This window comes from Microtus ochrogaster, chromosome 6 (assembly GCF_000317375.1).
Source record: "Microtus ochrogaster isolate Prairie Vole_2 chromosome 6, MicOch1.0, whole genome shotgun sequence".
Classification (NCBI taxonomy): domain Eukaryota; kingdom Metazoa; phylum Chordata; class Mammalia; order Rodentia; family Cricetidae; genus Microtus; species Microtus ochrogaster.
This window is the reverse complement of record NC_022013.1, coordinates 61,761,647-61,775,740: the sequence shown is the minus strand read 5'-3', so window position 1 is coordinate 61,775,740 and position 14,094 is coordinate 61,761,647. Positions and strand designations below refer to the sequence as shown.

Sequence of the window (14,094 nt, the reverse complement as noted above, 5' to 3'; positions counted from 1 at the left end):
ATCTCAGGAAAGCAGGTGGGGAGAGATGGAGAACACATGACATCCTCCTCTGGCCACCATGTATACGTGCACAACTGTGACATACATGTACACACACACACATGAAGAAGGGAGGAAGAAATGAGGGGAAGTGCTGAAAATTAATGAGGTGAATTTAGGAAAAGCAAGTAGAATATTCCCAAAGAAGGCACAAGGAAAGAAAAATTTAAAAATAAGAGCAAAAATTAATGAGCAGAAACCAAAAATGAACTTGTCTGACTATCACTTTTGATACTGGATCTCTGATTTGTTCATTTAATTTGGCATACTTTTGATGAGATCAAACAAGGAAACATCAAGATGAATGTTTGAGAATGCATAATTTTAGATAACATTGGTAGAAGAGATAAGTAAGTTTTATGAAAATTTCCTTCAAATTAATATAGAAACTTAATTGCAATGTAGAATTTTTAGTAGGGAAAAATATATGTTTTTGCCCATGTTTTCTAATGAACATCAAAATAAAAAACAATCCAAATTTACAGAAAAGATCTCCAAGCACATCAAAAGAAACTCTCATAGATAAATGTGTACCAAACCCTAAGTACAACAGCACAGGCAGGAATAGAACAGAGCGTTCTTACCCCAAAACATAGATGAAAAATCCTGGAAGAATATCTGCAAACAGAAGCACTGAAAAATATTATATGTTGTGACTCAGTGAAGTTTTCAAAAAACTACAAGGAACAGATAATGTTGAAAGTCCATTGATGTGACTTATTACAACATATTAAAGGAAGAAAGGCAGGAGATGGAGGTAGGATGTTGGGTAATATAAGCATTCTTTAATGATTTAAAGAAATTTTTTTAATGATTATAATAAAAGAAAATTTTCTCAAACCTAAAAGTCCATCTTCAAAGATCTTATGTCCTGGGAAAGCTGTGGGATAATGGCATTTTTACAAGCTGCTTGTGGTCATGAAAATTAACATAACTTCTTTGGGAAACATTCTTTTTCTTATCTGGTAAAATTGGGTTAAGATGTTATGGTGGTTTGAATGAGAACGGTAACATAGGCTCACAGATCTGAATGCTTTATCATCAGCAAGTGGTTTGCCCTGAGAATGATTAGGAGGCCTTATTGGAGAAAGTGTCACTGGGGTTGGGCTTTGAGGCTTTAAAAGCTCTATCTATGCCCAGTGTCACTCCCTTCATGCTGCCTGATGAGTTGGATGTAGAACTCTCAACTCCTTATCCAGCACCATATTTGCCTGTGTGTTGTCATGTTTCCCGCCCTGATGATATTGAACTAAACCTTTGAAACTGTAAGCAAGTCCCAATTATAAATACTTTCTTTTATAAGAGTTGCCTTGGTCATGGTGTCTCTTCATAGCAATAGAACAGTGACTAAGACAGAAGTTGGTATCAGGAGTAGGGTATTGGGACAGCCCTAACTATACTGGTTTTTAGAGCAATATGTAAGACTTTGGGACTTTGGGATAGAAAAACGATTGGGTACTTTAAGCATATAGCATGGAAGACAATGTTGACTGTGGGGGCACAACTCAAGAAGTTTTATAGGGGAAGAGTTTTAATAAGTGGTCAAGAGACTGTTCTTGTGATATTTTAGGGAAGAATGTGGCTGCTTTCTGGCCTTGTCCAAAAAATCTTCCTGAGGCTAAATTGAAGAGTTTTTGGACTAATGGTGTTGGAAGAGGAAGTTTCAAGATATCCTGGTATTGACTCTGTAGCATGGTTATTAGTGGCCACTCTGTATGTGGAAAGGAGCAAGCTGAGGAAGGAAAAATACAAAATGTTTAGTTTGGGAAAAGGAGCACCAGGAAGTGTAATGTGCTAAGTCCACTGCTCCAAGTAATAAGAGGTTCAAAGGAGATCCTTATGCTAAATAGAATAAAGTGAATGATTACCTCAGGACAAGACCCTGCCTAGCTAAGTTTCCACCTTGTGGAAGGGAATTAAAGAAAATCTTAAGCAGTGAAGGGAACCATCAGCAGCAGAAAGTTGATGCAGATGTAATTGAATGAGGGGTCCATGTTCCAGCCCCAGCAAGCAGTAGAACCTGACACTTTTGGCCATGTGGTTCTGCCTTTAGAGTGAAGGATGTATGAAAGGGGTGTGGAATATTCCTGCTTAGTTAAGGAAAGCTGCTGAGGCCAGGCATGTGTCCATGGTGTCGCCGAATGGAGACTCAGAGAGGACATTGCGTGAAGCCGTGAAGGTAAAAACCTGGATTGTGTTGAAGACTCCAAGATGGTGGAGTTGCCAGAGGGGTGGAATACCTGCTGAGGGGAGCTGCTAACAGGGAGGGGAACCAGCCCCAGAGAAAGAGGGGTGTTGCAGTCAACAAAGCTGTAAGGAGTTGGAGATCTGAAGAGCACTTTGACATTAGACATGGAGATACAGGGTTTGGAGTTTGTCTGGCTGGTTTTTTACTTGCTTTAGTTCAGTATTTCTTTGCCATGCTCATTTTACTTCCTTTTGGAATGGTTATATACATTCTGTGCCATTGTATGTTGGAAGTGTGTGATATGCTTTTTGATTTTGATTTTACCGGGGGTTACAGTTCAAGGGATTTCTATGAGTCTCAGAAAGACTTGGAACTGACTTTTCAACACTGTTGAGACTGTGATTCATTATGGGGACTTTTGAATTTGGACTTGTTGGAAGACCTGTGTCACTGGGGGTGGGCTTTGAGACTTCAAAAGCCTAAGCCAGGCCCAGTTTCATTCTCTTCGGGCTGTCAGTACCTTCAAGTGTAGAGCTCTCAGTTCCTTATCCAGCTCTGTGTCTGCCTGCATGTTGCCATGCTCCCTGCTGTGAGGATAATGGACCTCTGAAATTGTAAGCATTTGCTTACAGAATGCTTTCTTTTTAAGAACTACTGTGATTCTCTTCACAACAGTAGAATAATGACTAAGATGGATATACATGCTACATGGTCCAGCAATTTCACACCTAGATCGAGGCTTGAAAAGATGATGCCTATATGATCAGGTTTCATATATTTTCAGAGTATCAATGTTGTAAAGATTAAAAGTCTAAAAAACAAAAAGGATTAAAAATTTAGAATAAATACTACGTAAGTAGCAGAGATAAAAATAAGTTGAGGTGAACTCTTGCAGTGGAATTCTCTTTTTAAGTAAAAAATGATTGAAATCTGTGTGCATTGGTTTGCTTGGACATATTTAATCTCTAGGACATAAATACTTAAGGCATATGCAACACAAAGTTATAAAATATGAAAAATTAAATGATATATTCTGTATGGATGTAAAAGTTAGTGATAAAACTAAATATGATCCCAAAATTCAGTGACAGTTCTAAAGAGGGCAAGAGGAAGATAGATATGGGATGGTATTGATAAAATTAATTCTAATTATTATTATTTTCATTTTTGGTGATTTAAATGATGAGTGTTTTTTTTCATTGCTTTTTCTTTTACCTCATATATATTTTAAGTTCCTTTGTCTTCTTTATGTTAAATAGAAATAAAATAAGAGCCTTAATGCCTTAAATTATTTTTCTTTTTAAGATGTCTTCAAATGGTACCCTTGAGCCATTGTCTCCACTGTGAACTTGTAGCTCAGGTTAAATAACTATTTTGCCTTCCCTTTCCCATGGTCTGCACACTAACAGTAGACTTCTGGGTTTCTGAGACAAGTAGGTTTTGACAGGATGCTTTCATGATATCACAGACCCAGGGTCTTAGTGAGGTGGAAGGCACTCACCTATTTTTTGTTTCAGTAGGGTCTCTTCCAGACCAGGGCCATCTCTATAAGCAGATTCATAGCATTTTCTGCTGGATCTATAATTGCTGCCTATTGAAAACAGTGAGAAACGGATAGTTGTCAAGTGTAAACTGTTTGAAGAGAATTTTCTCAGATTTTGCAATTGTCTTGTCTTCCAGATTGACCAGCTGAAGCAGGAACTTTCCAAGAAGGAGTCAGAACTTCTTGCCTTACAAACAAAGCTTGAAACCCTTAGCAATCAAAATTCAGATTGCAAGCAACACATCGAAGTGCTTAAAGAGTCACTTACTGCCAAAGAACAGAGGGCTGCCATCCTTCAGACAGAGGTAAGGCAATGTCTACGCTCTGGAGAGCAGGGACACATCACCATATACTGTGTTTTTTCCAGGGAGAAATTCCGTAGAGAACCCTTTTCCAAAGCTATTGGGGCCATACGTGTTTTGGGACTCACAGAATTTCAGATGTTTTCAAACATGATTCATGTTTGTGTAGCATAGCTTTGTGACATCCCCTCGTCCCCTCAACTGAGCCAATCCCCCAGACCAAACATGTGACTCTTTCTGCAGGGAAAACAGTCTCACAATGAAGTGGGATAAATAAGGATGAAGACCAGATTCATTGTCTACTGTTGGTGTGTTTCATGTTATTTACCCAAGAAGTTGTTTCATATTTACAGTTTTTCCATTCTATTTTTCCATTGTTTAGAGCATTTTTGGATTTGAGAATTATGGAATTGTATCTGGAATGATTAAATTTCATCAAAATCATAAAATGGTTAGACTAGCCCATGCCTTACTTGACATCATTTGTAAAGATGATTTCTTATTAATTAAATGAAGAAAATGTTCTTGAAGGAAATATTGGTCTGTTATTTCTGTTTCATACATAGAGAAACAACAGAAGCATCCCCCGCTCCCCCAAAAAGCTATGCCAGGTGTTATTATCCTCTTTTCTTGCTTCTTCAGGTTGGATTACACATTGTCTTATAAGAAATGCAACCTATTCACTAGTTGTTGTATAAATAAAACAGCTGTCAAAGTGACAGGCGATATAGCAGAGAAGTTAGTAAACAAAGCCGATTTGTGTGTTGAGGCAGTGCCTTTTGGATTACTCTGGGAAAAGGCAACATAATTGGCATACGTGTTCTCTGGGGTTCTTTGTAACCTGTCTTTGTACATATAGACTTTAAAGTAGTTAAGGAGGAGTTACATTTGTCTTACGAGTTGGTTGGGTTGTTGTGTAGATCTCTGCCCTCAGTCAAAGTTGCATGGGCATTTTCTTTTTTAACTCATACATTAATGGTATAAATTGGAAGATGACTTTTATCTCATTTGACAGGGTGTCCATATAGAGTGTCCGTCTAGAGCTCTGCTATTCAGTACTGAGCCGTTAATCACACAAGGCCACTTAAATGCACTAGTTTAGTGAAATTTAAAGCATAGCTCTTTAATCACTGTAGCTACGGTTTGCACATTTAACAGTGTCATTGTGATTCATGTCTACTCATTAGATGTTTCTGCCCTCTAGCAGTTGTCAATCTAGAACTGGATTACGGGATCCAAATCTGGACTTTGCTTGATTTCATAAAATATTATTAGAACCCACCATGCCTGTTATTCTCTATGTCGGCTTTCTTGCTCTCTTTGCAGGGCTGTGCAGCTGTTACAGAGTTTGCGTGGCCCACAGAGTCGAGCGTATTTCCTGTCTCATCTCCCATGGAAAGCAACTGCCAACCCTCCCAGTGTGACCATTATGAAGCAGGTCATGCGAGCAGGCACTGGGGTGTCCAGTTAAGGCTCCTTCTCGCTTCATGTTGTGCACAGGCGAGGTAGTTCACTGACTCCTGTTCAGAAGCACAGTTTTTGCTTCACAAAGACCTCTGCAGATCTGTATTTCCTCTCAAGGCTATTGTCATTGTGTTACTGTGAGTTGGGTGAGGGGAAATGTGTGGACCAAGGCAGCCTGCTTGAACAAACAGGCTCCCAGGTCCCCCAACAGTTCCTATCCAGAAGGCAAAAATGAGAAAGAAATGCCAGTTCAGAAAGGCTTCTCCTCTTGCTGCCTGATACTGATGCCTGTGGTAATCTGCCTGCCCATCTTTCTGTTTTACTTCTTTCAAATTAACACAGTTTAAATTAGACCCATATATATTTCATGAAAAAGACAGAGGTGACATTATGTGGGCAGCTTCTATCCCATGTTCAATAATTAAATGGCCCAATGGAGAGAGGGTGCTTTGAAGTAGAAATGAAGTCACTCTTCTGCAAGGACAATGAGATGGTCTTTCTACACTCCTGCTTTGATGTTGAGAGTGTCACATTAATAAGTCTATCGGCTGAAACATCCAAGGAATTTTCCTTTACCTTTTTTTCTTCTATTAAGAGTGCTGTGTATGGAAACAGAGGAACAAGTTACCTAATGATGTCTGTCTCTTGAAGAAAGCAATTTTGTTGAAATTAGCTATAATTGTTGAATCATGGGGAAGGGATCGCAGCAGGGTAGAATGCATTGAAGTTCTTTCTCCTCTCTTTAGCTCAACAGGGAAGCCACAGTCTCCCTACCTCATAAGTGGTTGCTTCATGGGAGAGTGGTCGTTAGGTGAGATATGTTCCATCTCATTATGTCCTATGTTGAAAGATGTGAGTTAAACACAGCTGAGGGATGTGGAGCTCATCCTCAGAAGAGGTGACATGGGACAGTTGCTTGGAGCTTGATTGTTGACTCATTCCAAATTGCTTGTCAGACTCGAAGGAAATGGAAAGACTCTTCTTGGCTTCTCTGGAGTATCTGTGCTGCCAGCTGGCTTTTTAGCCGGATATCTGCAATGTGGTATAAATGGTCACCACCACTGGGTATTCCTCTGGAGCACAATGACAGTTGAACTGGCATAATAGTTCCTGTCTGTCAGGAAGGTTCTGCAAGTAGGACCTTTGTGTTTGGGAGGCGGTGGGATGAAGGGTGGGGTGAGAGGTGGGAGGCCAGTTGTCTGGGTTTGTGGCTATGTGGCTTGGCTCTTTGGTTGGTTTGTTTTAACTTGTACAAATACCCAGGCGCTCTTTGACATGTGTGCAATAAATCAGTGGAATAATAATTATACATGTACAGAGATACACCACATGAGTCTTAACATAACATTTTACTTTTAAAAATAGCTTCAAAGGACCCCACAGCCACGTCTTATTTTGTATTTCCCTTAATGTTTCCTGCTCACCGTCTTACCCCATCCAACAAGGCATGCTCTGCTTAGCAGTTGGGGTGCTAATAAATTGACTTGTGTTCTTTCTTGGATTTTTTTTTTGTAATTATTAAGATATCCAGAAAGTAGGAAGGATAAAGTCCTAGCATTTATTTCGGTTGGAATTAAAGCACTTTTTAAAGCGAAGGAATATAATGTTTGGAAGTGGGAGGTGCATGGATGTGCATGCATCTCCCTGTTAGCACGTGTAAGTGTGGGGAAGATCTGAATACAGAGTTCAGCCAAGAGTTTTCCTTTCTTTTAGTAAAGTGTTCAACTGCAAGTTGAGTTTCTTATATTGCTGTTATTGTTATTAGTGTTGTTGCTGTTGGTTGCTAGGATACTTGAACAAGTTAAATTCTTTCTAATCTTTTCTATTTTAGCTTTGTGAGTTTCATCTGCAACTTTAGCCTCTGTGATTATATAGGACAGACTTTCACAGTTCAGTTCAGTTACCTTTTAATGTTTTTTTTAAGATTTTATTCTTCTTGCCTATATTATATCCTGACCAGTTTCCCCTCCCTCCATTCTTACCAGTTCCTCTCCCCCCTCCCATCTCCCCAAGATCAACACCTCGTTTGTCCCAACCCCCAGAAAAAAAGAGCAGACTTGCCATGGATATCCACTAAGCATGGCCTAATAAGATACAATGAGACTGGGCGCAAACCCTCATCTCATGGCTGGGCATGGCAACCCAGGAGGAAGAGAAGGATCCCAAGTATAGGCAAAAGAGTCAGAGACACCCCCACTCCCAGTATAGATCACCAGTCTATACGACTATAAGGTAAGTGTAGAGGACCTAGCTTAGACCCATGCAGGGTCTGTGTTTGTTGCTTCAGTCTCTGTGAGCCCCTAAGAGCCCTGCTTAATTGACTCTGTGGCCTGTATTCTCATGGTGTCTTTGACTGCCTCTGACTCCTACAGTTCTTCCTCCCCATCTTTTTCGTGGTTCCTCTGACTCTGCCTCATCTTTGGCTGTGGGTTTCTGCATCTGCTCCCATCAGTTGCTCAATAACACCCCTCTGATGACATGTGGGCTGTGCACCAATCTGTGAGTACAATCATTAAGAATCATTTCACTGACTTTTCTTTTTCTAGTCATGTTTGGTTCTGTCCTGGGTCTCTAGGGAGTTCTGCCTCTGGTTCCTGGCCATGCAGAAAGTGTCAGGCTTGGTCTCCCTCACATGGCAAAGGCCACAAGTTGGACCATTCGTGGGTTGACCACTCCCATAAGCTCTGTGTCACCATCACCCCAGCTCATCTTTCAGGCTGGACAGTTTGTAGGTTGAAGGTTCTGTGACTGTACTGCTGCTTCAGTCCCATTGTTGGAAGCCTTGCTGGGTTATAGAAGATGGCCAGTTCAAGCCGTGTGTCCCCAAAAGAGAAATAAAAGCAGGTACTGAGTGAGCGTTGGCTCCATTCCCAAATTAAGACTTTTGTTTCTGCTTTCTTGTAGGGCAGCCTTTTCTCCTGCTCATCACAATTGCCAAACCTCTTGTCATGGTCAATCTTATGTGTACTTTCTAGAAGAAATGGGATAGTGCTACTCAATGTTCAAGCTTTTTTGTTTGTTTTTTACTAATTTATGTTGCAGCTAAGTCAGGGAGGTGGCCTATATGTCTAAGTCCTTGTCACTGAACAAGGAATATAGGGGTTCTGTGCTCCAACAGGCAAGGGCAATGTAAGCTAGGTAGGGTGGTGAGTTCCATAGAAAAGGTCCATAGGTTTTATTTTTATGATGTAATCAACACAGATGAGAACATTATACAGTCTGTAGACTCTCTCTCCAGAAAAATTCCTGTTGGCCAATATATACTTACATTCACATGCAGTGATATGTTCAGGTAGCTTATAGATTCCCCAAAGGTCTCAAGATTAGCAACTTCTTTTCTGTGGACTGCATGTACATATTTATCGAAACAGATTTTGTGCCATATATGGTATGGCCATTGTTCACGTGTCATTGTGACATGGCAATGGCACTATCTTTGTTGGGAATGGACTCTGTTCAGCACACGGATATATGATGGAGAAGTGGCTGACAATGCCATAAGCTCCTAGCAATCTCACTGCCCTAGTTACTAGTAAGCCCGTAGGGACTCAGAGCTAGACTTTATCTTATGTCTGCTATCTAATAGCAGACAAGTGAAGGAAGAAAAGAATGGAAATAGATATATAAATAAGTAGCTCCTTAGGAGATTAAAATTTGCAAACTATTCAGAATGTCTATTTATGTGTACTATGGATGAAGCCAGTGCTAGCGAAGTTACTCTGAGAAACCTGACCTGCTTGGCTCATGCTTTTGAGGAGCGGTATCGGGCACGTGGAGGTGCAGACTCTCCAGGCCTCCGTACAACAGGGCTTTCCTGCACGTGCCTGGAGATGCTTTAGATGGCTCTTGTGGTCCACTCAGCCTTTCCTTCAACTTCAACTTGACATAACAGTGATGTGTGTAACCGGAAGGTTCCTTATTGAGTATCTGTGGTCTTCAAGGTGCTGGTCAGTAGGGAAGGCATCATTTTAGGAGTTTTTGGTCTTGAGCTTTTCCATCTAGTCTGATTACCAAAATGTCTGGCCAGTGTTCTGTGGCTGCCAAAGTGAGTTCTAGAAACTACAGATGAGTGTTTTCAATGTGACTTGAGTTAAACCTGGATTACCACCTGTGAAATCACCATTGAAGTTGTTCTGGTTTAAGGTAAAGTCAGAGATCCAGAGAAGATGGTGAATGACTTGACTGGATCCTGGGCATTGACCTGTTTTCACCATGAGCAATGAGGATCCTACTGGATGGAGGTCTCACACAGAGACCTGGCAGTTTTATAATAATGCCTTAATATTTGACTTAAGTTTACTAGGTGTGACACTATCCTGGCTAAGAAGGAGGGGTATGAGTCCTCAAGGTAACATTATGGCCACAATAATAAGACTATTGTGAGATGTTAGTTAGTACTTTTTAGAAAGTTTACATTGTATAATATTTTTATTTTTTTAAAAATGTTTACGGTGTGTGTGTGTGTGTGTGTGTGTGTATGTGTTTGTTTGTTTGTTTTGTGTACTGAAAAGTAAAAGAATACAGGAAGTTAACTACCATGCTCTCTCTGAGAGGTAGAGAACAAAGTGTGCCTCAGGTTTTCTGTGATACACAGGTTGTATTTTTGTAATGGATTTTATTTTGTAAGTGAATTTGTAGCAGAAGTGTGCCGATCAATCCAGGGGGCTTATGGAAGGTACTGATAGAGGGAAGAGGGGTTTTCTTAGCCCATGGTAGCGTCTCTCAATGTCTTAGTCACCAGTGACTCAGTGTGACAACTTGATCATGGAGCAAACTTGGGCTATAATTTCTTAAGATGACTCAGGAAACCACATTTCTAACAATGAATATGTTAAACGGGTACGCGAACACGTGTCCGTATTCCTTAGGCCACACTGTCTAGTGACATGAAGGTTGCTGTGATAGGGAGTCAGGAACATTGCATGGCCTATAATTCTCCACTACTGAGTCTTTAAGACCCACAAGCTTGGAAAAAGAGAGTAGTTGTCTTTTTTTGTTTTATATAAGTTTGTTATAATATATATTTGATTTTATGTGGGATTTCTAGGGAGGGACTTCTGATTTCCTTTTCACTTCCTGTCCTGGTTGCTGGGAAGTGACTTTCTAACCACTTCAGACTTCAAGATGCTACTATCTCTCTTATTTTTTTTTCAGATAGACTGTTGCTAATTTCCCTGTGTAATTTTCAAATGCAGGTGCTTTTTAAACAGTTATTAGCACACACGCCAAGCCAGATTTGCAGGCTCTGGTACCCTTTGCCCTCGTGAGGACAGTGTTCCCCTTTTAAGCTTTGTAAGTAATGTCTTTAAAACTAATAAATTAAGGGACTTGTTGAAAACACACACACACACACACACACACACACACACACACACAGTCCTCTTGTCATTTATATTTTTCCAGCTCAGTCCCCTTATTGGCCCACATTTTTAAATGTTTTTATTTGGCGGGGAAAGGCATCGTTTGAAAGTTTTATTGATAACACTTTTAACTGCAAGAAAACGGCGTAAACATGCAGAGCAGTAACTATCGTGGTGGCCACAGGTGGGAGGTCTGCAGAATGCTTTATTGCCAATAGGAAAAGAAATGCTGGGAACCACAGTCATTACAGGGGTCACCACTTCTGCCTCATGCATCGCGTTCCCATTTTGAGAGCATGGATGATGGCAGCTCCAAACACCACACTTTCCTTCCCCTAATGTCTACAGGCTTTGGTTCTCTCTTTAGTAATGATATAGAAAGTTTGGGGTCACATAAAAATGAGTCAGGGTCAGGCTTTGGAGACCCAGAGTAGGCAAAGTGCCTTTGTAGCTAGCCAGGGAAGGAACTGGCTAAGGGGGTTATTATTTTTATAGATTTTAACTCTCCTGCTGAATTAGGCAAGCAGCCTGTCGCTCTCCTCAGGTACCCACAGGAAAGACAAAGGAACCAAGGTGAAACGCCAGGGCCGTCGTGAGCTCTAGTGAGAACTTCCAGTGACTGCTGCCTGGCACTTTCAGGATCTTCAGAAGTTGGCCTAGATAGCTGCGGCCATCACTCCCTTCCACAGGTCAGGAGTCTAGTGCAGTCGTTGCTCGAGTTCTTGGAAAATGCCTTATTTAACACCTTGTTAGGATGAAATTGCTTCTGACTTTACAAACACAGGTGTCCAGTTTGGATCCTAATGAACTGTGAAATAGGTAGATGTCTAAAAGGAAATTCTATAAATTGTGAACAGGGCTCTGTCAGCACACTAAATGGATTAGGAAAATTCATTGTCCGCCCTGTAACTGAACACCAGTGTGATGCATGCCCCCGAATTAGTCCTGAAAAGCCAATAAAACAGAGGAAGAAAGTCGAGCCTCAGAGATGTTGATTGTGGGGGTTCCCCACCACAAATGAATCTGGTCCAGGAGGCCTTGGAAATCAGAATGGCTATTCAGAAAGGCCAAGAAGGAGTACATAAAAGCAGACAACACAGAATTTATGGAGCAAAACCACAAACACCTTATTTTCCATTGTACTAAAATAGTGCTATTTTACACTACTCTTTTTGTATGTAATTCTGCTTTCAATTTTATATTGTTACTGCAACTCAAATCTCATTATAAGTGTTCCAACAAAAATCCCCTTTTAATCAAAAACTTTCCAAGCCCTGGCTATTGTAGGCATATTTTGAGCAACCTATTTTCCTACTGGAACAAAAGAATTTGGCCTCCCCTTTTGAGCCTGTGGGGATGTTATCTGACCCGGGTGGCCAAACATATAATTAAGATAACTGAATCATTTTAATTTCTGTATTAAACCCTTTCATCATCAGTGGCCACTGTTTTGGGGTAGAGAGATAGTGAATCAGAGAGGAGATAGGTGTGTCATTGGTACTTCTGCTGGTGAGACGTCTACTTGGTAAAGTCCTTGCCTGGAACACCTTGAGAATGGCGGTGACAGCATCCAGTTCAGCTGCCATCCATGAGAGCACCCATGTCTCTGTGTTAGTACTATCTGGGGGTAGTCTGTGCTTCTGCCATGTCTGTGGGAAGCTGCCCCTTGCCATCTAAATGATGTGACAGCGTCGTGGGGGAATTTCAACAGAACTGTCAGCCTTACGTGCTTTCCTTTTTAGAAATGAATGCTACAGAAAAGAGGATTTATTAAATATGTTCATTTGCCTCTCCCATCTGTGAGTCTGCCATTGGAAAGCTGTTTAGGATAGGACTCTGCTCTCTGGCACGTCCACTTCCCATGTCCCTTGAGGAAGGACCCACGTGCTTCAGTTAGATGTTTTGCTGTGTATTTTTATAGCAGCCCTAAAAGGCCCAGTTAGATCACATGGCAGGGCCTCTGCAAGAAGAAGCCCCTTCTTTTTAGATGTACTTTTTCTTTAAGTACATGAATTTATTTTGCACAGATATTTTCTTCTCTTAGTTTTTTTTTTTTTTAGGCGATATGGTCAAGGTAATAAGTTGTACAGACATGAACCGTCGGAAATTAGTTTTATTTAACAAAATATATTGAACTCTATAAAATTTTGGTCATTTAACTTAATCTTTAAATTGTATTTGTTATTATTAGTGTGTATGTGTGTCGAGGAGAGAACATGGATGCTTGAGCCATGGTGTTCTTTGTGCGGGTCAGAGGTCAACTCTCAGGAGTTCCTGCGTTCCTTCCACTGTGAGCTCCTGTGATTTAACTCACGTCAGGCTTCCATGATGAGCTTTACCTGACATTTTCAGATGTAGGATGATTTCTCGAGTCCTTCTAATCAGATAGGATTTTCCCCTCAATATTCCCCGGTAGTTGTTTATTTGAAGTCGAACAGACTATAACTTGGAGTTGTAGTCCCTTCTGATTGTGACAGGAGAGGGTCCCATTCCTCATTTGCTGGGAGTGACTCCTTGGCTTTCCATGAACCAACAGCAATGGACGAGCACCTTTGCAGCCCTTCAGAGAGCGTCTCAAGGAAGGAAAGGTAAGGAGGGCAGGGAGACCCCAGCTGTTTCTGAGGGTATTGGTGAGGCTGAGTATGCCCTTCAGCCCCAGTGTCGTCCACAGGCAGGAAGAACATTTGATATTAACTCACTATATCAGTTTCAAGTCTTTGGAAAACCTTTAGCCACATTTGTATTTCCTACTCTGTGTGTGTGTGTGTGTGTGTGTGTGTGTGTGTGTGTGTGTGTGCGCGTGCGCGCGCACGTATGTGCCTACACACATTTCTGAGAAATGTGCTCTCTAAAGCATTCTGATACAGAAATTGTCATAGAATCATTTTGGTAACCTCTCTGGATCTCTTGTGAGTGATTTCTAAGGTAACTAGTGTGTGTTAGGCATGGTGCTAGGGCAGGAAGATGATGAGAGTCAGAACACCTGGAAGTCTGCTGCGAAACGGTCTTGTTTAGAAATGCTTTTACAGACAAGACCTGAGCAATGACTATATTAACATCAACATGGAAAAGATAAAATTTTGCAGGGTTCCACGCCTAGACAAAGAACTACAGGCAATGAATGACTCTGGGAGAAGAAGAATTAACCTCACCCAAGGTCGAGGCCCCTTATTGGTTGTCCAGTGCAGTGCAGAGGGT

General features: G+C 41.0%; 1 protein-coding gene across 13 annotated transcripts in view; it reads left to right on the top strand.

Annotated features, from left to right (window-relative positions):
• Positions 1-14,094, top strand: part of Erc2 (ELKS/RAB6-interacting/CAST family member 2) — a 907,844-nt gene that overhangs the window by 311,955 nt on the left and 581,795 nt on the right. For all 13 annotated transcript variants that reach the window (XR_003377058.1, XR_003377054.1, XR_003377057.1 and 10 more), the window contains one exon: positions 3,908-4,075. Coding sequence is in view for 2 of the 13 variants with exons in the window: in XM_026779811.1 (XP_026635612.1) it covers positions 3,908-4,075 (168 nt within the window). In the remaining 11 variants the exon portion in view is untranslated. The remainder of the gene's footprint in view (positions 1-3,907; positions 4,076-14,094) is intronic.